The sequence below is a fragment of the Lithobates pipiens genome, unplaced genomic scaffold (genome assembly GCF_037356315.1).
Source record: "Lithobates pipiens isolate NorthernLeopardFrog02 unplaced genomic scaffold, aLitPip1_a1.2 Scaffold_18, whole genome shotgun sequence".
Classification (NCBI taxonomy): Eukaryota; Metazoa; Chordata; class Amphibia; order Anura; family Ranidae; genus Lithobates; species Lithobates pipiens.
The window spans coordinates 490,392,999-490,418,670 of NW_027507758.1; the positions used below are offsets into that span (position 1 = coordinate 490,392,999).

The window sequence follows — 25,672 nt, forward strand, 5'->3', positions numbered from 1 at the left end:
TTCTTGGAGTACATCAAGGGACACAGGGGTCCCTCCCCTCTTTTAATACATGTATATTGCTTTGCTACAAAACTGAGGTACTCCAGGTAAGGGGAGGGGTTATATGGGGAATTGAACTTCCTGTCTAGGGTATGCCAGTGTTCATCACCTAAAGGTGCCTATATAACCCATGCAGTGATTACTGTGGCTCTGTGTCCCGTGATGCACTCCAAGAAAAGGATTTTACAGGTAAGCTGTTTATAAAAATCCTATTTTTTATTTTTTTTTCTCACTATAACATTTTACTTATTTAGGAAAAATATCAAGATCTGGTGAAGTCATAGTGCAGGCAGTGCAGTTTAACCACAAGACTGTCAAAGGTAACCTATTATTTGGATCAATTTGTTCTTTATCTTTTACCATTTTATTAGTGTATATAATTCACTATGAAGGTTCACACCTGGCTCTTGCTGTTCTACCTTGTACATGTGTTGGATTCCCATTGACTCTCGTAACACGCCTTGCTGTATGTAATCGGCAGCTATAGATAGCAAAAGAAAAGCTCCTTACAGCAGATATACCTCTTACTAGTCACTTTCCACAAATGGTACAAGCAAAGGTCTTAATGAAAATCCCTTAGTGGTATTTAATGCTAACTGTTGCTGGCACCTGTGTCACAGTGGCTGAGGAGGGAGACGATAGTCCCAGGGAGAGAGGGTAGAAGTCCTGTGACCTCTGTCCCAGCAAGGTGTATTTCTCATATTTGCTAAGACCCAGCAGCAGCCGCCATGTGTGATATGGGAGGACTAGATAATCTTATAGCCAACACAGCTTACTTGCAGGCCAGGAAAAGCAGTGAGGGGGATCTGAGAGAGTTGCAGAAAAGGCGCAAGAGCCTGTCTTTGCCTCCGCCGGATGTTTGTCGCAAGGAAATAAAAGACACCATTATTCTTGACTTTCAGAGCATCTGTGTGGATCAGCCCATTGGCCGACGACAGTTCAGAGACTTCTTAAAGTCAGTACCAGAGTACCTTATGGTTCAGGAACTCCTGGATGAAATACACGACTGGGAGCTGGAGGAGGGTTCTGCCAAGGAGCAGCTACTACAATCTTTGGTGAGCAAAAGGTTTAAACAGGACTCTCCGTATCGCCCCACTTTTTTCAGCGAAGACCTTTCCAAACGCCTCCAGAATGCCCAGGGTGCTGAGATTCCACCACTGGTTCAGCTTGTCAAGGAGGAGACAAATGCTTACCTTGCAAAAGACCCATTTGAGGCCTACCAAAACAGCAATTACTATGACCGATTCCTCCAGTGGAAAGCCTTTGAGAGGCAACCAATCACCCATAAATATTTCTATGAGTTTAGAGTGTTGGGAAAAGGTGGCTTTGGAGAGGTAAGAACAACTGATTTCACAACTGCATTTTAAAATATAATGCAATTTACATCTCAGTATTGTAGATGTTGTGTAATCTGCAATGGCATATATATTATGATGCGCACTGATGGAAGTTCAAGCTAGTTTTCAGTGTTTTATGTTCATATTTGATAACTGACTGTTACAGGTCTACTGACTAACTGCTTTGACGGTATGAGAATCGTGAGATGAGATATGTGTTTTTTTAATTCCTGTGCCAGTACACCTGGCGTGACCACTATAAAGGGGCCCCACTCTGTGTCGGATTTTTATGTTCTATTATGAAAGATGTAACAAGGGAGTACTGGGACATGCAAAGGTGGTAGGAACACCCAAAACTCCCATCTGAACAGGAACGCTGTTGCGAAACATTGTATTTAAGGAACCAGGGCTCACCAGGCCCTGCCTATAACTAAAGTTACATTTTTGATGGACTGGGTTAGATGCCTACATGCAGACAGATTAGGCCTCCCAGCAACCTTCTGTTAACTTTAGGTATCCCAATCTGCTTTTGGCCATTCTTACCAACTTGACACATCTTTGTGATTGGAATCGTATTCTTTAAAGACCCCAAAAATATTTCATCTGCATTATGTAAAGGAGATGCTGCTTACACTTACAGCTTTGTAGTAATAAAATTTAAAAAAAGCTCTCTAGTCCAGCAAATCCACTGATCTGATGAATCCTCTTTATTTTGGATGATTAGATTCTCCCTGGAAATAATAGGATTCCCCAGGTTAAAGTAGGCAAACACAAATCGCCAAAACCCGTCAAACGCGGACAGTGGCAAAAGTTTCTATATAAATAACCCCATGTGTTGTCAGAATACAACACTGCAAAATAGTTGTCCTGTACATATCTTCTGTTCTGATAATCACTTGAAACTTCTACTTATAGTGGATAAGTAATTATTTTTTATTGTTTTTGCATACATTACATAAATGTAAATTATGCACAGTGACTCTTTACTGTCTTGATGATATCTTATACATATAACTTCCAATAAGGTTTTATCTTAAGCATGCACTGTCCTGGTGAGCAACCAGATCTAGTTATGAGAAAACCCCCATGTGTACAGATATGCCCTGTACTCACGGTTGGACATTCTGACTACAAAATCCGTCATATTTTTTCTGACGGATTTTGGCCCAAACTTGTCTTGCATACACAGTCGCACAAAGTTGACGGAAAATCCGATCATTCAGAACGCGGTGATGTACGACGGGACTATAAAGAGGGCAGTAGCCAATAGCTTTCATCTCGTAATTTATTCTGAGCATCGGAATTGTCTACACACGATCGGAATTGAAATGATCGGATTTTGTTGTTGGAAAATTTTAGATCCTACTCTCAAACTTTGTGTCGGAAATTCCGACGGAAAAAGTCAGATGGAGCCCACACACGATTGGATTTTCTGACAAGATCCGATCGCACATTTTCCATCGGAAAGTCCAACCGTGTATACAGGGCATGAGACTTTACGAATGATGTTTTATATTTGCATTACTAGGCAATAATGATTATGTACCATGAGGATTGTGTTTTCAGAGCTTATGTATTCAGGTGCTCCCATTTGAAGTCAATGTGCTAAAAAAAACACCAAAATCTACTTTTTTTTTTTTTTTTTAACGCCTGCACATTTTCAAGTGCTCTAAGGCTCGGTTCACATGGGGGCGGCAAGACTTGCAGCGCGACTCAGACGCGACCTGCACACTACTTCAGCGGCGACTTGCAAAACGACTTCTGTATAGAAGTCAATGCAAGTTGCCTGAAGTCGCCCCAAAAATAGTACAGGAACCTTTTTTCTAAGTCAGAGCGACTTGAGTCGCTCCTATTAGAACGGTTTCATAGTACAGAACGGAGCGCGACTTGTCAGGCGGCTAAGTCGCCTGACAAGTCGCTCCTGTGTGAACCGGCACTAAAGCTTTCAACTTTAAGCTACAAATTGATCAGGTGTGATGGAGGCCTAGATGTTTTTCTTTATAGGATTGACGTATGCTGCTGATGCCTGAATATCCCTGAACCTTATGAATGACAGTGCCATCTGTTGAGCCTTTACTACAGCACCCGCTAATCTTTTGGTCCACATACTGTTTGGCGTGCGCTGAATATCACCTTTTGTGTTATGGCAATACCTTAGTGAATTAAACCTACTGCAGTTTTCTACAGGGGATCTATTATAATGCCTTTTATCAACAAGCTTCTACTATATCTGAACTAAATCCAGGTTTTGTTGTAATCATTTTAGGCCTTGAAGGAACATACATATTACAATTAATGGAGCAGAATATAAAGAGAGATTACTTGGCTGTCTGCCTATCAAAGGGGCATCAGGCCCAATTCATTAAGCTAGAACACATTCTTTTACATACATTAGTTGAAATTTTCAGCCATGTGTATGCTGTTTATTTTTCTTAATGGCTCTCATTGCTTAAAATATTGTGTGTGTGTGTGTGTGTGTGTGTGTGTGTGTGTGTGTGTGTGTGTGTGTGTGTGTGTGTGTGTGTGTGTGTGTGTGTGTGTTTTTGTTTTTTTTTTTTTGTTTTTTTTTTTGGAGACTATTGTAAAAAGAATATGTAGAGTGTTCCGATTTTACTTTGGAGATTGTTAGCTGTGACATATGCATCTGCATGAGAGAAAAACAAAATGTGGTAACTTGTAGTCACTGGGATGACAGTGTGCTGGGTAAGCCTTACCTTTTTTCCCCCAAATTTTTAAACTATGGAGATGATGGATAGGATTGCTTCTTTTTATATGTATTGTAAGGGATCTTCCCGGGGTAGGGTGTGTTTGGAGACAGTTCACAGCAGACTTGGAATTTATAAAGCAGATCTTGGCGTTTATTCGTGGTACAAACAGTCCAGCAAACAAAATATACAGCAACACCGTGCTTTCTAAGTACAACAAAAATAAAAGTCCTAGCCCGGCTGGGCGCTTACTAACAGGTTCTGCTCACCTATCTGACACTTACAAACACAGCGTCTTTCACCTGGATATCGCAGGGTGGGTTTTAGCTCCAGCAGTGGCAGTGCTTGCAGCTTCCTTCAACACACAGATTGTTCATTCCCTGGCTGAGCAATCACCTGCAGACTCTGCAGAGCCTTTAGCTTCCCAGGCTAATTAGGATCAAAGCTCACCTGATCCCAAACCCAGAACTGGATCGGGGGATGTGGAATGACAGGTCCCTCTACCAAACCTACCTGCCATTCCATATAAACCCAGGCCCGGCAAAATTTAAATAACAACTCAGCAGCATATCGCTGCTGAGAAACTGATCCATCCTGGATTTACCATCTCACACTGTGTAGCAACCTAGGTGAGATGTACACCCCCTCGATCACTTCTCCAGTGACATGTCTACATATCCCCCCCCTCTTTTTCAGACCGGAGGGCTGAGCCTTTTGTCCCCACAGACAACTCACCCTCGACAATGCGTCAGCATTTGCCTGTAATTTCCCTGGCCTGTGTTCCACAGTGAAATTAAAGTTTTGTAGGGAGAGAAACCATCTAGTCACTCTTGCATTTCTCTCCTTGTTTAACTTCATCCATGTTAGGGGGGCATGGTCTGTCACCAACTTGAATTTCCTGCCTAGCAAGTAATACTTTAACGATTCTAGGGCCCACTTTACTGCCAAACATTCTCGCTCCACAATGGCATAATTTTTCTCGGCCGGGGTTAGTTTTCTACTCAAGTACGTCACTGGATGCTCCTCACCATTCACTATTTGTGAGAGTACTGCACCTAAGCCTGTGTTAGAGGCATCTGTCTGGACCAGAAATTCTCGCCTGAAATCGGGGGTAACTAAGACAGGTGGTTGGCACAAGGCAGACTTAAGGCTTTGGAAAGCCTTCTCGGCCTCTGGGGTCCACGTGACCATTGCTGTCTTTCCGCCCTTTGTCAAGTCAGTTAGTGGAGCAGCAACTGAGGCAAAGTTCGGCACAAATCTACGGTAATACCCCGTAATACCCAGGAAAGCTCTAACCTGTTTCCTTGTCAGGGGTCTAGGCCAATTCTGTATTGCCTCAATTTTATTTAGCTGTGGCTTAATCAACCCTCTCCCAATAATGTAGCCTAGATATTTGGCCTCTTCTAGGGCTAGAGCACACTTCTCGGCATTTATGGTCAACCCCGCATCACTTATGGCATCCAACACGGCCTGTACCTTACAGAGGTGACTTTCCCAATCAGGGCTAAAAATGACCACATCATCGAGGTAGGCAGCTGAGTAATCACGATGTGGTCGCAGAATCAAGTCCATCAACCTCTGGAAAGTTGCAGGCGCTCCATGTAACCCGAATGGCATCACTACATACTGGAATAGCCCATCAGGGGTGGAGAATGCAGTTTTCTCTTTAGCCTCACCAGAAAGTGGAATCTGCCAGTAGCCCTTTGTGAGATCGAGGGTGGTTATGTACCTGGCGTTACCCAACTTCTCAATCAACTCATCTACCCTGGGCATAGGATACGCATCGAACTTGGAGATCTCATTCAACTTTCTGAAATCGTTACAGAACCTCCAAGTTCCATTGGGCTTTGGGATTAGCACAATTGGGCTGGACCATTCACTCTGTGACACCTCAATTACCCCCAGAGCAAGCATACGTTTTACCTCGGCAGATACGGCTTCCCTACGTGCCTCGGGTATCCTATAGGGCTTAAGGTTTACTCTGCTTCTAGGCTCAGTTTCAATGTGATGATGGATGAGGTGTGTACGCCCTGGGAGGTCAGAGAACTTGTTTTTGTTTTTCTGTAAAAATTCCTGAGCCTCCTGTTTCTGTGACACTGATAGAGTATCACCTACCTTGACTGGAGGGATTGGTGGTGACAAATTATTAACAGTATTTGTCGCCACCAAGGATTCCCTGTCTTTCCAGGGCTTGATCAAGTTTATGTGATAAACTTGGAAAGGCTTCCTTCTACCTGGTTGGTGCACCTTGTAGTTCACCTCACTGACCTTTTCAACAATTTCATAGGGACCTTGCCACTTCGCCAAGAATTTACTCTCAACAGTGGGGACTAGTATAAGGACCCTATCGCCTGGGTTGAATGTCCTGATTCTTGCGGACCGGTTGTAAATTCTACTTTGGGCCTCTTGAGCCCTCTGGAGGTGTTCCCTTACCAGGGGCATTATAGTGGCTATACGGTCCTGCATTTGTGCTACATGCTCAATAACACTCTTGTATGGGGTGGACTCATTCTCCCATGTCTCTTTTGCAATGTCTAGTAGACCCCTAGGGTGATGACCATAGACCAACTCGAATGGTGAGAACCCTGTGGATGCTTGGGGCACCTCCCTAATAGCAAACATGAGGTAGGGTAATAAATGATCCCAGTCACGACCATCTTTTGCCACCACTTTCTTCAACATATGTTTCAAAGTTTTATTAAATCTCTCCACCAATCCGTCCGTCTGGGGGTGGTACACAGAGGTACGGATGTGTGAGATTTTAAATAGTCTGCATAATTCCTTCATTACTTTTGACATAAATGGCGTACCTTGGTCAGTTAGGATTTCTTTAGGGATCCCAGTCCTAGAGAACATATAAAACAACTCACGTGCAATTGTTTTAGATGCAGTGTTTCTTAAGGGTACAGCCTCAGGATAGCGGGTCGCATAATCCAGGACTACCAAAATATACTGGTGTCCTCTAGCTGACTTTACAATGGGACCCACTAAATCCATGGCAATACGCTCAAAAGGCACCTCTATAATAGGGAGCGAAACCAAAGGACTGCGAAAATGTGACACTGGGGCACTAACCTGACATGTGGGGCACGACTCACAGTATTTTTTAATGTCATCATATATGGCCGGCCAAAAAAACCTCTGGAGAACCCTCTCTCGCGTTTTGTCAGTCCCCAAGTGTCCCCCAAGAACATGGTTATGTGCCATGTCAAGCACCTGACGCCGGTACGGCTTAGGTACCAGAAGCTGTTCCACAATCTCATCCTTAACCTTATTAACTCTATAGAAAAGATCATTAGTCACCGAAAAATGTGGAAATCTTTTTTCAGCATCTGGTTCCTGAGGTACCCCGTTCATAACAGCAACCTGCTCTCTCGCATTTTTGAGAGTGGGGTCCTGTAATTGTGCAGTCCCAAAATTATCGCTAGACACCTCTAAATCTAGTATATTTTGCTCAGTGGGAGGAGCCTCCTCCTCCCCAGCCAGGACCTGCAAAGGAAAACAATCATTTTCATCCTGCACACTTTTATCATTCACCGTGGACAAGGCAACCACCTTAGAGGTATCCTCACTCCTTTTGGGGATTTTTCTTTTTTCCCAGAGAGCCCAGAATAAAGGAAAATCGCGCCCCAATATTACATTATGCATGAGGTTTTTAACCACACCCACTTCATATTGTACTGTGCCTTGTTCAGTCCCGACTTTAGCCAGCACTATAGGGTACACTTTTGTATCACCATGTATACACACAACGCTCATATGCTTTTTAGACTCTAAGTCCCCAGTCACCAGGCTAGCATGCACCAAGGTTACAAGGCTTCCTGAGTCCATTAACGCTTTAACAGGAAAGTCATTGATTGTAATATCGCAGATTTGCGGTTCAGTCTCTAGTCCAGGAACTGCAGCACAAGATGGTTCCGCAAATAGCGACTGACGCCGGCTAGCGTCACATTCCATGGGTTCAGAGGTAAGAGGGCAATGGGCCGACACGTGTCCCGCCTCATGACATCTCCAACACTGGATAGGGCCTGGTCTCTTTGGCAAGGAGTCTTTTCGAGAGCCCCTTAGCCACCCGGGACCATCACCAGTCTTTTGTCCCTGAGACACCACTTGAGCCCTTTTCCCCCCATCAGCACCCCTCCACACTCCCCCAATAGATGGAAGTCTCTTACCAGCCGACGGCACAGATCTGGCGCTCCGGGGAGGTGAAGATGCTGCAGGAACATCACGGAGGTAGTCCTCAGTCGCCTGGAACCTCTCCACAAGGTTGACAAGTTCGTTTGCATTCTTAGGATCACCTTGTCCCACCCAGCGTTGCAAGTCAGTAGGAAGGGCTCGGAGGTAGCGATCCATCACGACCTTCTCTAGGATTTGTGCAGGAGTAGAAGTGTCTGGCTCCAACCACTTTCTTGCCAAATGGATTAGGTCATACATCTGGGACCTCGCTGATTTGTCCAGACTGTAGCTCCAGTTGCGTACCCTCCGGGCACGGACTGCAGTAGTAACTCCTAGTCGGGCAAGTATCTCCTCTTTTAGCCGAGTATAGTCCTTAACCTCTTGCTCACTGAGGTCATAGTAGGCCTTTTGGGGTTCACCTGTTAAATAGGGCGCAATTACTTCTGCCCACTCAGCGGCTGGTAACTTCTCTCGCTCAGCCACACGCTCAAATACTGTTAGATAGGCCTCAACATCGTCCTCAGCAGTCATCTTTTGCAGCGCTTTCTGCACAGTCCTTCTCCCAGAAAAAATCTCTGGAGCGGCTCCCATCACCACAGGCGCCTCTCGATTTGCTATCAGGTGCTCGATAAGTTGTTGTTGTGCAGCCATGGACTGTTCATGTCGTCTATTGGCCTCTATCTGAGCCTGCTGTTGTGCAGCCATGGACTGTTCATGTCGTTGCTGTTGTTGCAAACTCACTTGCATAAACTGCTTCAGCATCTCCTCCATGTTGCTGGACTGTTCCTGGAGTGTCATTGCAGCTTTCACCCAAGACATAAGCAGCTGTAGCCAAGTCTGTCCACACCGTTGCCCCTAGCAACCGACTTTGCCCGCATTCGAACACCAATTGTAAGGGATCTTCCCGGGGTAGGGTGTGTTTGGAGACAGTTCACAGCAGACTTGGAATTTATAAAGCAGATCTTGGCGTTTATTCGTGGTACAAACAGTCCAGCAAACAAAATATACAGCAACACCGTGCTTTCTAAGTACAACAAAAATAAAAGTCCTAGCCCGGCTGGGCGCTTACTAACAGGTTCTGCTCACCTATCTGACACTTACAAACACAGCGTCTTTCACCTGGATATCGCAGGGTGGGTTTTAGCTCCAGCAGTGGCAGTGCTTGCAGCTTCCTTCAACACACAGATTGTTCATTCCCTGGCTGAGCAATCACCTGCAGACTCTGCAGAGCCTTTAGCTTCCCAGGCTAATTAGGATCAAAGCTCGGTACAAAGGGTAAACCGCGCTACTCGAACAACAAAAGAAAGCAACATAAAAGCAGCAACCCTAATCGTAATACTCCGATATCAAACTAAATAGGTGAAAAAAATGAGCTGCGCTAAAAACAAATTAGAAATTAAAAATTAATCAAACACCTAAAACCTAATCAAAACCTATACAAAGTAAGCATAAAAAACAATATTAAATAAACAAAAATGTGATTAGTAAATAGTATATATGAGTACTATCATATCATCATAGAGTGAATAAAGTGTGTACTAAATCTGAAATGAAATTAGTATAAATAATATAGAAAGCACCCACAATAATTAATGTAAATTGAAACAAAAATAACAATGTGTGCTAAATCTAAACGAATAATATTAATAAAAATAATATTCAAAAACCATAAAGAGTTCATATGTGATAAAGGAAAAAATGATATTTTTAGTCCAAAAATATTATTATTGATTCTTCAAACTTGGTATTAAGGTGAAAAAATTTTTATCCACAAATGCGTGTATGTAGAAAATATTCAAAACAATCCTCCACCAGTGAGAAGAGGGGCCGCTTACCAGAGCTTTAGATCCCAGTGTTAGTGAGATCAATAAGGCAACAGCACAGGGGTTTTTGGGTGAACCGTCACAGGCATCCCACCATCTATGTCTCCAATACGAAGGCTCCAATACGAAGGCTCCAATCAAGGAACGAAGGTGTCGTAGATTGCTGACACCACGCTGTCTCTATCTCCAGTACGAAGCCTCCAATCAGGGAACGAGGGTATCGTGGATCATATATAAAAGATCAAAGACACTCGCATAGCGTAAAACCACTTGGTTTAATAAAGTAGAATTTAAAAAAATTACACTCACATACGTAAAGAAAAAACGATCACATAAAAAACGAGCCGGCCGGACTCGTGTGCCGCCCGCACTTCCTGGTTGGGCGTAGAACGCAGAGACGTCAGAACGCCTATCTCCCTACGCGCGTTTCGTCTCAAACGGACGTGTTCACGGGATGCGGGACGGCGTTCTGACGCACCGCCTATATACAAAATCATAAACAAACAGCCTCGGTCTGAGCTCCATGTTGTCCTCTCAATCCACCATGTTAGGTGAGGGAAAGAGGACTGGAATGCCCATACTATCACCCAGTCCACCATTTTGCATAAGGAGAAAAGGGTAAAAATTTTGCCCTACCATTACGCAGAGGCAAACCCATAATTATAACCCTCCAGAATCTTTTAAGAACTATAAAATAAAAATGCAAAATTATCATAAAAATACATTGAGGGAAAAAGAGGAATTACAAAAAAATTCCTTTCAAATACCAATTGAAAAGTATATTTATCAGAAGGTATCCAATGAAATAATAAAATAATAATATAATAATAATAATAATAATAAAAGTAGTAAGACCACAAATACAGAAAAATTAATAAAGGCAAAAAACCTCATTGAGGGCTCATGGAACTCACACCAAGTTTACAGTTAAAAAAGCAACAACGACCACAGGAAGCCCAAGCTATATAAACCATTCCAACCAATCATATATTATTCAAGAATTGTCAATAAATGCATTTACGTCTACTTCAATATTAAGACCATGAGGGACGTAACTTTTTAATCTGTGTATCCACATCATTTCAAGCTTGGAAATGCTTCTTACCAAATGGGTTCCCCTCCAATGGGGATTGAACTTGTCAATTCCCATGAAGATTGTGTTGGTAGGGTCTCTGTTGTGTGCCAACAGGTAGTGTTTGGAGACCGAATGCTGGGTATATCCTCTACGGATATTCCCAATATGTTCGTTCAAACGTACATGTAAAGCACGTTTGGTCCGCCCTACATACTGGAGGCCACAAGGGCACTCCAGCATGTAGACCACTGCCTCTGAGCAGCAAGTGATAAAAGGTTCTATGGTATAAGACCTAGATGTGACCGTAGATCTAAAGGTAGTACTTCTCCTAGACCGACAGCCATTTAAGCTACATACCGTGCACTTCCTGCATTGATAGTACCCAGTAAGGTTTGAGAAAAAATGTGGACGATTAGTGGGTGGGTCCAAAACATTAGGGGCCACCCTGTCCCTCAGAGATGTTACGCCTCTATATACTACTTGGGGTCTGTCAGGCAAAATAGTTCCCAATACCGAGTCGTTCCTAAGTACATGCCAATGTTTTTTAAGTATATGTTTGATCCTAGTGTGTTGGCAGGAATAATTGGTGATGAAGGGGTAACGGAAATTGTTTTGACGACCTCCTTCTCGTTCCTTTAGTAAATCGGATCTTTCAACTTGACTAATCTCATCTATCAGACATGTCAAGGGTTCAGATGGATAACCTTTATCAATGAACCTCTGAGTAAGAACACGGGCCTGTTGTATAAAAACATCCTGTTCTGTGCAGTTACGTCTCAATCTTAAGAGCTGGCTTCTAGGTACTGATTTGAGCCAAGATGGATGATGGCAACTGGTAGTAGGTATAAAGGAGTTCCTATCGGTGGTTTTAAAGAAAGTTGATGTAATAAAACGTTCTTCTTTAATAGTAATAGTAAGGTCTAAAAAATGTATTTTGGTAAGACTGGCTTCATAAGTGAGGTGTATACCCCTGGTGTTGGCGTTAAGCTCACTCATAAACAGGGAGAGATCCGATTCACTCCCGTCCCATAGGAGGAGGATGTCGTCTATATACCTGGCCCAAAAGGTCAGCTGCGGATCAAAGCTCACCTGATCCCAAACCCAGAACTGGATCGGGGGATGTGGAATGACAGGTCCCTCTACCAAACCTACCTGCCATTCCATATAAACCCAGGCCCGGCAAAATTTAAATAACAACTCAGCAGCATATCGCTGCTGAGAAACTGATCCATCCTGGATTTACCATCTCACACTGTGTAGCAACCTAGGTGAGATGTACACCCCCTCGATCACTTCTCCAGTGACATGTCTACAGTATGAAAAGGCATCCCTACATCACAAGGGAAGCTCAAGTCTCTCAAACAAATCAGGCAGTGATTATGTTCTCTGGGTAGTTCAGTTACCTTATGTGGATGAAGTCATTCAAGACTCAACAGATTAAGTTGTCTATTAGAGCAGCCTGTAAATCAGAGAAGCAATGTACACAGCCAAGTTTTGGTGTCATACATATTTGTGTGACAGTACAGAGGGAGAAGTCCCGATAAGAGTGAAAGGTGTGCAAAATTCAGATTGTGTTATGCCCCTTTCACACTGGGGTGTTTTTCAGGTGCTACAGCGCTAAAAATAGCTCCCTGAAAAAATCTGGCCCCTTTCACTCCAGTGTGAAAGCCAGAGGGCTTTCACACTGGACCGGTACACTAGCAGGACGGTGAAAAAAGTTCTGCTAGCCGCATCTTTAGGAGCAGTGAATACACCGCTCCTTCACCACTCCAAACGGCTCCTACCCATTGAAATCAATGGGGCACTGTGCCTATACCGCCAGCAAAGCGCCGCTGCAGCAGCCCTTTGCGGGCAGTTTTAACCCTTTTTCGGCTGATAGCGGGGGTTAAAACTACGCTTTACCTCCGACGCCGCTCCCGCCCCAGTGTGAAACGGGCCTTAGTCTTCACTGCAGAGAATCCCGCTGCAGAAGAGGTTAACCACTTGCCGACCGCCGCACGACGATATACGTCGACAGAATGGCACGGGCAGGCATATGGGCGTATATATACGTCCCTGCCTTCCCGCGGGTGGGGGGCCCGATCGGGCCCCCCCCCCCGGTGCCTGCGGCGGTCGGTTTTCGTTCGGGAGCGATCCGGGATGAGGGGGTGGCCATTCATTCATGGCCACCCACTCGCGATTGCTCCCGACGAATAGAAATGCTCCGTGACATCACTTCCTCTCCTGTAATGTAAACACAGGAGAGGAAGTGATGTAATCTCTCCTCCGTGTCGGTATTTTTCGTTCCGGCACCGAGGAGAGAGGATCGGTGAGTTGCACCAACACGACACTACACAGTAGAACATGCCAGGCACACTCACACCCCCCCCCTTCACCCCCGATCACCCCCCCAATTACCCCTGCCCCCCCAGTCACAGTGACACCAATTGCATTTTTTTTTTTTTTTGCATTGGTGTCATTTGTGACTGTAATAACTGTTAGGGCAGTTAGGGTTAGCCCCCTTTAGTTCTAATGTACCCCCCTAACCCCCCCCCAATAAAGGTTTAACCCCGTGATCATCCCCCGTCGCCAGTGTCACTAAGGCTGGGTTCACATTGCAGCGGTTTATGAGAACAAATGTGATTCGCACTGCAGTGCATATCACATCCGATCTCTGTGCGATTCGAGTTCAGCCATACAGATAGTATGGCTGAATTCGCGCCGCACCCGCCGCAAATTCGCACGGGACCCTTTTTTTGGTCCGCAGCAGAATCGGATCGCATGGGTGTTCACACCATGCGATCCGAGTTTGCAGATCGCACTGCGATATGCGAACTGATATGGGGGTGTCATTAACATTTTCACTGACACTCCCAGCAGTTCGCATAGGGCAGTGTGAACTGCCGCCGGGAGGCATGCGATGCGGGAACCCGCCGCGGATTCGTGGCGTTCCCGCATCGCTCCAGTGTGAACCCAGCCTAATAAGCGATCATTTTTCTGATCGCTGTATTAGTGTCACAGGTGACGCTAGTTAGGCAGGTAGGTATTTAGGTTCGCCGCAACTTTTTTTTTTTTTTTTTTTTTTTTTTTTTCAAAATAATTTTTATTGAGTTTTAAAATCATACAAATGTAAGTAGAACAGAAGTCAAATGCTTAAGTACAGAACAGTCAGCAAGATGACATCTTAAAGTACACATTGTACTTATTTTTTTTTTCCGAATAACAATACATGTCTAATAAACATAATACAAGTAGATAACCAAAACCCCGAGTGGGGGCAAATTCTTTGTGAGAAACCAATTGCTGATCTCAAGTCTTATCAAAAGGGAGGCCGATTACACTATATTAAACGCTTGTTGCGAAAGTGGAAATCTAATCAGTTTCTGAGATATTGGTTACCATTGCATGAGGGATGGCTTGTGTAACAGCTGGAAATACAGATCATAGGGAGAGAAAGTCATATGGATGCAAAATTAAAGTCATATTGAAGTAATCGTTGGGGGTCAGGGGATGAGAGGGGGGGGGGTGGTTAAGAGGGTAGGAAGAAGGCTGAGGGGAGGAGGGAGGGAGGGGAGGGGGTGGGGAAGGAGGAGGGGTAAGGAGGGATAGACGGGGATGGAAAGGAAGGAAGAGGGTATAGAATAAAGATACGAATAGGAAGAAAAGTGGAAAACGAAGAGTAGAGGGGGGGTGGAAAGTAAGGAGAGAAGATGAGCTGAGTGAGGGGGAGATCTCTGGTCCCTCCCCGCTGATGGGCAGGGGAATGATAAAACCTAATCAAGGAGTACGGGTGAAAGAATTTGAAGAAAAGCGTCCCATTAGGAAGTCATAAGGGACGTATATTCCTGCGTGGTCTGAAAATGTGACCAGCAGGCCCACTTCGTGTTAAATTTAGAGGGGGTATCGTGAGAAGCTGCAATTAGCTTCTCCATGTCAGCTACCTTTTGGATTCTGGAAAACCAATCTTTGATGGTAGGAACTCGGGAGGATTGCCAGTGAATGGGTATGCATTGTTTTGCCACATTTATTAAATGCATTCCAAGAGATTTGTGATAGGTGGAATGTGGCAAGCTGGAATGATGCAGGAGGAACAGTGCAGGATGAAATTCCAGCGTGTAAGAAGAAATTTGCTCAGTAAGACGGTGTACTTCCTTCCAAAAGGTTTGGATCAGAGGGCAGGACCACCATATGTGTAAGAGGGTTCCCTTCTCTTGGGAACATCTCCAGCAGGACTCAGGGGTAGTAGGTTTATACTTATGTATAATTTCTGGAGTGTAGTACCATCTAGATTGAATCTTGAAGCCATTCTCTTGGGTGTTTACATTGGAGGACCCCTTGTGGATGTTAGCAAATATTCGTTCCCACTGATCTTCCGACAGTGAGATAGATAAGTCTCTCTCCCATTTAGAACAAATGGGAGTATCATTCGCTTTAAGTTTCGTAAAGAGTAGAGTGTGTATGTGTGAAATAAGACGCGATTGGGGAGCAGTTTGGATACATAGTTGCTCAAAAGGGGAGAGTGGACGGGAGCAACAGTGGTCTCTATCTATACTCTGTAGGTATGAGGCAGACAGAAAATACTGCCACTGGGGAATGGGGACCTCTCCGTTCCCGAGCACAAGCTGAGTTCTGTGTAGGAGTTTACCCTTGTAAAAAAATTGATGTGCTCTGACTTGGTTCATGGGCCAGCAGTCTACTAGAAAATCAGTTCTCTTTCCCGGCGGGAAATCAGGGTTAAATTTCAAGGGGGTTAGGGGGCCTGGAGCAGAGGAGATTTTCAATTTTTTGCAAGTTTGGTGGAAGCAACTCAAAGTCGGGCCTATAAGAGGGTGTTGTATCAAGCTGGGGGGGACACGGTTTAGGGGGATCCATGGTATAGGGGCAAGGGGGACATCTGAGAAAGAAGCTTCTAGCGAGACCCAATCTTTATTTGCTATGTGTACATTCCAATCCACTATCCTCGTCAAGTGAGTTGCGATATAGTATCTATGTAAGTTCGGAAGGCCTATACCCCCTAAATTTTTGGGGCGCGAAAGCAATGCATAACTGAGTCTGTGCCTACGCTTGCTCCATAGAAATTGTGAGCAGAGTCGCCTATATTTATCAAAAAAGGACATAGGAATGTGGATGGGAATCGTCTGCAATAAGTAGAGCATACGTGGAAGAGCGTTCATTTTCAAGATTGCTGCCCTGCCAAACCAAGTAAATGTTGGTTTATCCCAGGCCTTGAGGTCTTTTGTCAGTTGATTTAAAAGGGGAAGAAAGTTAGTAGCGAATAGTTCCGACAAAACTATAGGAATCTGAATGCCTAAGTATGTGATCGAGTCTTTCTTCCAGACAAAGGGAAAATTCTCTTTACATTGGTCTACCACCGATTGGGGCAATGAAATGTTGAGGGCAAAAGATTTTGCCAATTTGATTTTAAGGTTTGACAAAACTTGAAACTGTTTGAATTCTGAGAGCACCACTGGTAAGGTAATCAACGGGTTAGAGAGAAAAAGCAGAATATCATCCGCGAAAGCCGCGTACTTATATTCTTTTAATGGGGACCTAATGCCCTGAATGTCAGGGTTGGCAGAGATTTTACGGAGCAAGGGTTCAAGGGTGAGGACAAATAGAATGGGTGACAGGGGACAGCCCTGCCTCGTCCCGTTACAGATGGGAAAGGCGTTCGACAGAGTGTAATTGGCTCTAACTTTGGCAACCGGGTTATCATACAATGCCATGATTAAGTCTATTAAACGGGGTCCCAGACCAATCGCCTGTAACACCGCCTTCATGTATGTCCAGGACACTCTGTCGAACGCCTTCTCTGCATCTAAGGAAAGAAAAAAGCCTTTCTGATTGGAACTCGTAATGAGATGGTGGAGGTTAATAGCTTTAATTGTGTTGTCCCTGGCTTCTCTTCCAGGGACAAAACCTGATTGATCTTGGGAGACTAAAGAAGGGAGGAAAGGGAGCAATCGATTGGCTATAATTTTAGAGAAAATTTTGATGTCCGAATTTAAAAGGGAGATGGGCCTATAGTTACTAGGTTGGGATGGGTCTTTGCCTTCCTTCGGTATGACAGCTATGTGTGCTTCCAGCATCTCTCGGGAGAGAGGGGAGGATGGGGAGAGGGAATTGAAAGCTGCAAGAAAGGGCTTCCTCAACGAGTCGGAGAATGTTTTATAGTAGACTGCTGGCAGACCATCTGGGCCCGGGCTTTTCCCGGGTTTCAAGCTCTTAATTGCAAAGTTCCACTCTGCTGGGGATAGCGGAGATTCAAGGCTCTGCGAAGCTTCAGAAGAAAGTCTGTCAGGGGCATATTGGGAAAGGAAGGAGGATATCGCTTCACCTTGAAGTGCTAGACCTTCCGAGGTTGAACCCGGGTTCTGAAGGTTATAGAGGGAGGAATAATAGTTTTCAAACTCCTTAGCGATATCCCTGTTTTGGGTAATCAAGTCTCCCGTAGGGGAGCGCAGATGGTGTATGACATTGTTATTGCGTCGTTTACGTAGTGCTTGGGCAAGGAAGCGACCACACTTATTGCCGTGTTCATAAAACATCTTTTGAGATAAAATGTAATTTTTCTTAACTTTAAGGTTTAGGGTTTCATTTATCAGGGCTCTCGTGTTTGTTAAGTCATCTAAAGTATGTTGGGCTAATGTTCGTTTATGACTGGCTTCAAGATTCCTCAATTTGGAGAATAGAGCAAGGAGTTCGGCCCTACGGGCTTGTCTAAAGGATGCTGAGATTGCAATCATTTTACCTCTAATGACACATTTATGGGCCTCCCATTGAGTCAATTTAGATGTGTCCGGTGTGTCGTTGTCCTTGAAATAGTCTGTAAGACATTTCCTCAAATCTCCCTCGACAGATATATCTGTTAAGAGAGTCGGGTCTAGTTTCCAAATAAAAGTCCGGTCGTTTGTCTCAGGTAACGTAAATGTCAAGGAAATAGGATGATGGTCAGAAATTGTCATTGGTTCGATTGTCGAAGTCGTGAGTAACGACAAGTCCTGCTGCGATAGAAAAAGGTAATCTATGCGGGAATATTTGTTGTGGGGGGCAGAAAAATAGGTAAAGTCTTTGTCCTTGGGGTGCATGATGCGCCAGGTGTCGTGTACATTCAGGTCCCGAAGGCAGAGCTTGATTTGTTTAAGTGCGCTATACGAAAGGTGTGACTTTCCCGAGGAGGTGTCTAGTAACGGGTCTAAGGGTAGGTTAAAGTCGCCCCCCAATATCAGGATTCCCTCTTGGAAGGATAGCAACCGTCTAACCACAGCTCTTAAAAAGGGTACTTGAAGCGAATTAGGGCAATATATATTCGCCAGGGTGACGGGTCTGTTTTTGTGTGTCCCTTTCAAAAAGACAAACCTCCCTTGTTCGTCCAATAGGGAGTCAGTAATTGAGATTGACGAATTCTTGGAGAGCAAAATAGAAACCCCCTTAGATTTGGTTAAAGGAGAGGTGGCGTGGAAGCCCAAAGGATAGTATGTGTTAGATAATTTTGGCACATGTTTCGCACAAAAGTGGGTCTCCTGAAGAAAAATTACTTCAGCTTTGGTTTGTCTCGCGTAAGAAAGTACGCGAGATCGTTTTTCAGGGATATTCAGACCCCGGGCATTCAAGGACAAAATTTTTAGCGTAAGGGGGATCGGATTGGGTTGGGGGCGTGACATAGTAGCCGAATGGTGGAACTTACCTTAGACGTGGAACTGACAGCGGGAAAGGGCCAGAGATCCGGAGAAGGAGAGGGGAAGGGGGGAAAGAGAGGCAGAGAGGGCACAGGGACAAAAAGGTGAGGCAAGGAGGGGTGCTCCGCAAGAGATCGCAGAGATTGCACCGGTTGACGGGTATGACCCGCACACCAACGTCAGGCAACAGATGTAACCGGACAAGGTCGGGAGAACTTCTAGAGTTACCCGCTTGGGAGACAGAAGTCTGGATACGGACCGAGAGAGGAGTCACAGGTCCTGCCGAGGCTTCTGTAGCAAAGGGGAGTTAGGGGGAGGAGCAGCAAGGGCAAGGCCCAGAAGGGTACGAGGAGCCCCCCCGGATCCGCCCGTCATGTATTCTAATTCACTCATGGTGAGGCGAGCATAACATTTAGAGGGTATGCTAGCGGTTCCCCAGGGTGAATATGGTAGAAGATTATATAGTCAATATCCAAATAACCAGGGTTAGTTAGACAATAGGTAGAGACAAACCTACAGTGAGTAGCGTAAGGTGTAGGGTTATTCCAGAAGGTGTCTGGGAGTATGCAGAAAGAGAGAGAGGAAGAGAGCAGAGCGATGAGGCAGTGGGGATAAGGAAGGAGATTCTACAGTTAAACCGTGTAATGAATATGAACAGCCAAAAGCAGGGATTAATGAACATAACACAGTCATTGAGAACTTTTACTGTAGCAAACATGGTATCTGAACCCAGTTTGGGAGGCTACATCCCATCCGATAAGCCTGGGTAAGAAAGAGAACAATAAATATCACTTACATAACCAAAATGAACACACTAGCTGCGGAAACACAAGGCACTACAAGAAGGAAGGTTAGTGGGGGAAGACCCCCACCAAGGGGGTAGGGTGAGGGCAAACAGATTTTAATTTTAAAGCAGCTACAATTCCCCTGTACATTGACCCACACCCAAGGAGGTATCGTCGGAGCAGGAGAGGCCACGCCCGGGACTGCGACTAGTGGAGTAGCAAAAGATCCACATACCTATTCAGCTCTTTAGGTATGAGTAGCGATGCATTGAACGCCGGGACCGTCAGAGAAAATGCTGGTTTCGGCATGCGGATCAGGCGCTTACCGAACAGGGGTTGTGGGAGAAGGCTGTTACCCGAACGTGGCATCTCCTGGGCCAACCACGCCCTAAAAAATATAAGGATAGCGGAGCAATGGTCCCTAAAGCAGAGAAATGTTAGTCATTGGGAATATCTGAATCCTAAAAGGAGACAACGATTCCCCTTATCCTAAGGTACAGTATCTCTCTATAGGACAGCACTGAACATGTTAGCAGTAGAAAACAAGAAGAGAAAAAGGAGAAAGAAAGGTGGATGAGAGCGAAGAGGGGGGAGGGGGGGCAGGGAGGCGAGCAGGAAAGTAGAGAAAAGAGATTATAGAGTAGTAAAGTGGATTGAGGTGGTTGGATAGCAACTTAGAACAGTATGCATAATAAAAAGGAATAATGAGCCTAATTTACACTGCATCTAAAGAAAACCAATAAGAGTCAGTCCCATGGAGCAAGGATAAGTTCCGTGCAGTACTTCGGTATGCTGGGGAGTCCAAGTTGATGACCTGCAGTGATCCTGATGTCTATGCTTAAAAAGTCCAGTGGAAAAGTGTTAACTGTGCTGTATTACCTTCGCATGAGGCTGTGGTGAGCGCACCTCATTGAAAATATGGAGGGCAGAGGAGCAGTGAGGGGGGGGGGAGAACTGGCATAGCATGGGAAGCACAGTACCTGAGACTTAAAATGAGGGGGCTGGGATAAGGGGCGAAATGGGAGCAAAATAGGGTCCCGGGTCAAAGTAATTGAAGGCAGACTGGGCACGAAATGGCAGATCCTGAGCAAAGCAGGGTAGGTCTCAATACGTGGGGCAATGCACAGAGAAAAAACAGTGAAAGTCAAAGTCAAAAACAATGGAGTAGAAAAAGAGAGAAAAAAAAAGAAGAAAAAAAGAAAAAAAAAAGGGGCAGAAAAACAAAAAGCCATAAATAGTACCTTAACGTCGGATGGGAGTAGTATGCAAAAAAGGAGCGTGTATATTAATGGATCCTGGCCCTGCGATGAGCTGGAGAGGCTGAGGGACTTCCATTTCTTGGAGCTCCGGCATCACGCGAAGGTGAACGAGGAGGAAGAGGGTGAGGACGGCGGCGACCTAGGTTGAAACTTCCCGCTTCTGCTATGCCGTCCATGGAGAACGACCGGGTAAGCGTGGAAAGGCGAAAGTCACTATACCAGTCCGGCAAATCCACGGGCGGTATATCCAGGGTGAAAAAGAAGTGGTCTAGGTCTTCTGGCACTCTGAGGATTGCTGTTTTACCGTGGTGGGTTGCCGTCAGGCCAAATGGGAACTTCCATCGGTATACTATTGACCTGGCTCTCAAGGCTTCTAGGAGGGGGCGAAGTTCCCTTCTCCTTTGTAGAGTGATCCCGGACAGGTCCTGATAGATTTTAATGGTAGCTCCTTGAATCATGACTCGATCATGTGTTCTGGCAGCATGGAGGATTTGCTCTTTGAGGTGAAACTCCATGAGGCAGCATACCACGTCTCGAGGGGGATCCGTCTCTCTCCCTCTTGGGCGCAAAGCTCTGTGGATGCGTTCGAAATTGATTTGGGTGTCAGGAGGGCGATCCAAAATGTCGTTAAACAGCATGGCAACAGTCTGGGACAGTTGGGAGGGCTCGATGGTCTCAGGTATGCCTCTCACTCTGAGGTTACGGCGTCGTCCGCGGTTGTCTAAGTCCTCCAAATGCCTGTTAATATCTCGTAGGTGAACAGCGTGGGACTCTGTTATTTGTTGCACATGGCACAGAGCGGTGTCCTGTCTCGATTGAGTCGCCTCCACTTCCTCAACTCTCAGTGTCATGGCGTGTATATCAGCTCTCATATCCGAAATCGCCGCCATAAGCGTGGTCTTTATATCCGCTGCCACGCTGCGGAGGTCGTCTATACTCACCGCCGCAGCCTGGCTCGGAGGTCGGTCTGTCTTGGGGCTAGCGGCGGGCAGTGCCTCTGGTCTGTTGGGGCTGGCGCTGGCGCTTGGGGATCTGCCGCCGCGCGCTTCTGCTTGGGAGGCCTGCATCCTACCTGAGGGCCGCGCACGGAATATGTCCGGAATTGGACGGGCGGAGAGGTCGTCGGATCCCCTGGGCGATCTGGACCGGGTGGCAGAGGTATCCCTGGGTGTCCTCACCATGACAGGAGTACAGCAGAGGGCTAAAAGGCTGAAGTTGCTTGCCTCGAGGACGGAGCTCCAGGTTTAAGCGTCCATCTCGGATCGAATCCAGGCCACGCCCCCCCTCGCCGCAACTTTTTATAGCGCCAGGGACCCCCATATACTACCGCATAAAGCCCCCTGATTGCCCCCTAGTTAACCCTTTCACCAGTGATCACCATATAACTGTTACAGGTGACGCTGGTTGGTTATTTTTATTTTTTTATAGTTTCAGGGCACCCGCCATTTATTACCTGTCTCACTAGTGTACCCCTAAATTTAGGGGTGTCTACTTTCCAAAATGGGGTCATTTGGGGGGGGGGGGGGTTTGTGCCATCTTGGCATTTTATGGCCTTCAAAACTGTAATGCCCTTAGAAAGCCTGAAGGCGGTGCTTGGTTTCGGGGCCCCGTACGCGGCTAGGCTCCCAAAAAGTCCCACATATGTGGTATCCCCGTACTCAGGAGAAGCAGCAGAATTTATTTTGGGGTGTCATTTCACATATGCCCATGGCATGCATGAGCAATATATCATTTAGTGACAACTTTGTGAAAAAAATAAATAAAAAAAAAAAGTTTGTAATTTTCCCGCAACTTGTGGCAAAATATGAAATATTCCATGGACTCAACATGCCTCTAAGCAAATAGCTTGGGGTGTCTACTTTCTAAAATGGGGTCATTTGTGGGGGTTTTGTTCCATCTTGGCATTTTATGGCCTTCAAAACTGTAATAGGTAGTGAGGAGTGAAGTCAAATATTTACGCCCTTAGAAAACCTGAAGGCGGTTCTTGGCTTTCGGGGCCCCGTACGCGGCTAGGCTCCCAAAAAATCCCACACATGTGGTATCCCCGTACTCAGGAGAAGCAGCAAAATTTATTTTGGGGTGTCATTTCACATATGCCCATAGCATGTGTGAGCAATATATCATTTAGTGACAACTTTGTGTAAAAAAAAAAAAAAAAAAAAAAAAATTTTTTTTTGTCATTCAATCGCTTGAGGCAAAAAAATAAAATATTCAATGGGCTCAACATGCCACTTATCAATTTCCTTAGGGGGTCTACTTTCCAAAATGGGGTCATTTGGGGGGGTTTTGTACTGCCCTGCCATTTTAGCACCTCAAGAAATGAGATAGGCAGTCGTAAACTAAAAGCTGCGTAAATTCCAGAAAACGTACCTTAGTTTGTAGATGTGACAACTTTTGCGCAAACCAATAAATATACAGTAATTGACTTTTTTTTTACCAAAGACATGTGGCTGAATACATTTTGACCTAAATGTATGACTAAAATTGAGTTTATTGGATTTTTCTAATAACAAAAAGTAGAAAATATCATTTTTTTTTTCAAAATTTGCGGTCTTTTTACGTTTATATCGCAAAAAATAAAAATCGCAGAGGCAATCAAATACCATCAAAAGAAAGCTCTATTTGTGGGAAGAAAAGGACGCAAATTTTGTTTGGGTACAACATTGCATGACCGCGCAATTACCAGTTAAAGCAGCGCAGTGCCAAATTGTAAAAAGACCTCTGGTCATTGACCAGCAAAATGGTCCGGTCTGAAAGTGGTTAATATGCAAACAAGAGGTCACATTTATATAAGGGGGATTAGTTGGAGGGTTAGTATGAGGGGACCTTAGGGCTATTGTAGCAAATTTGTCTCTAGTGGCAACTCACTGGCAACAGGGGATGAAAGCGCTCACCTGTTTTTAAACTGTTGCTCCAGCTAAAGCGTTGAAGCAGCAAAATGTTTCACCATCCCTTGCTGCTGAGTGAGATTTCGCAGGTTTTCAGCAAGCAATGCTATTGGAACAGGTGAATGGTCTCTTTAGCAATCTTATTTCTAGCGAGTGACTGCTTTATTCCTACTAAAATATTATTACTAAGAATATAGAACAAAACATGTTCTAGAGAAAAAACGTAGGGAAAGCTGTAAGTATTTATTATGTTCTGGCTCTGTAAGGGTTTTAAACAAAAAGTGAGGTTTGGTGGCAGGGCCTATTTCTTTATCGTACATCATGGGACACAGAGCCTTAAGTAATTACTTAATGGGTTATGGGCCACCTTCAGGTGATGGACACTGGTATACCCAATCCAGGAAGTTCAGTCCCTGTATAACCCCTCCTCCCTCTAGGAGCACATAAGTTTTATCGCCAGTGTCTAAGGTGTTGGCCACGAGTGAAGATGTGCACTGATGAGCTCCAGGAGGGATCCATGCTGAATTTAAATGGCCTCCAGATCCATCCAAAGTGACACTGAGGCCAAAGTGGACGGTACCTGGGCCTCGTATCCGAAGCACAAGGTTTTTCCTGTAATGCCTCTTTGTAGGACTAGACCCCAGGACCCAGGACTTAGATCATGCTACATTACCTAACCCTTTCCTGGTAGGGTGCTTTTACAGGTCCAAGGGAGTGGAACCCCGATATAAAGTGACCCGGTCCTTGAAGGTTTGCTAAATGCCACCCACCGTGATGGGTAAAGGTTGGATTGTCTGTTAATTCAGAAAATCCTGTGGCCGTGTTGGGTCTGTAGACCCAAAAGCCCCCCATGCGTGGGAACATTTTCAAAAATGGAACAGGGGGCGGGTTTACAGAGGGGGTGGGCCCTAGGTGCAGCGCCATGCAACGTCCATGACGCACGGTAGGCAAGGATAATAAATATACAGCTGAGACAGTCACTCCTTGGCTGATGAGGAGGAAGCGAGCAGTCTGCACACAGGGATACAGGAGCTGTGGGACACGTGAGGGTTGCAACTGGCATTTCCTGATACAGGAAGGACTTTTTTTCCCAGCACTAGGCTGAACTTAATAGCCCCCTTACTATCATGACTATGTTCAGCGATTTAAGCGCAAAATTAATAGTGCCTCTGTTTTTGTGCTTAGGACTATGCCTGCCAAAAAAGACACCACAAAGACCAAAAAGGTACCAAAGGTTTCACCCCCCAGGTGCTAGGATCTCCAGTTGCATTTCCACACTTTCATCCTCACCTGAATTGCCAATTATGGCAAGCCAGGGTGAGCCATTGAAACAAATTGATGGTGCAACTGCTTCTCCCATCTCAGCCCCTGTATACGTGACTGAATATATCTTTTCCTCCACTCTGCAGGGTCTGGAAGGAAGATTAGCGGCTTTAATAGCATTCTCCATTCAAATAGATAGGAAGCGTGCTAGATCCCCCTCCCCCACTTCAGACCCTTTGCAAGGGGAACAGTGGGTACGGGATGAGGTGTTACCCTCAGGCAATCAGGAGGAAAAACAAACCAATGATTCCTCTGCGGAGGAAACAACGGTAGATGAACCTTTCTCCGCCTCACAATCTGAGAAATTGCTGATATGATCTCTTATGGAAATGGTTCATTCTACTTTCATGCTACCTCTAACGCTGCCTCCTGAAAGCTCAGTTTCTTCCTTGGGTTCCTTAAAACCTTCACAGCCATTGCATGCGTTTTCTGTCCATGCATTACTAAAACAACTTCTTTTTGCTGAATAGGATCACCTGGATAAGCATTTCCTCCCCCCAAAGAGATTTTCAGTTGTCTATCCCATGGACAAATGGAGAAATTTTCCAAAAAATGGAAAGTACCAGCAGTTGACGCTGCGATTTCCAGTGTGACTAAAATGCTA

At 45.2% G+C, this 25,672-nt stretch overlaps 1 protein-coding gene across 3 annotated transcripts in view; it reads left to right on the forward strand.

The window, feature by feature from the left end:
* Positions 1–245: 245 nt before the first annotated feature.
* Positions 246–25,672, forward strand: part of GRK7 (G protein-coupled receptor kinase 7) — a 140,990-nt gene continuing 115,563 nt past the window's right edge. The window contains exons 1-2 of one of the 3 annotated variants that reach the window (XM_077488574.1): positions 246–359; positions 942–1,373. In XM_077488574.1, the coding sequence (XP_077344700.1) occupies positions 1,014–1,373 (360 nt within the window). In that variant the 5' untranslated portion in view covers positions 246–359; positions 942–1,013. Of the gene's footprint in view, positions 360–647; positions 1,374–25,672 lie in introns of those variants that run through there. The other 2 variants (XM_077488575.1, XM_077488573.1) reach the window with 2 other exon arrangements.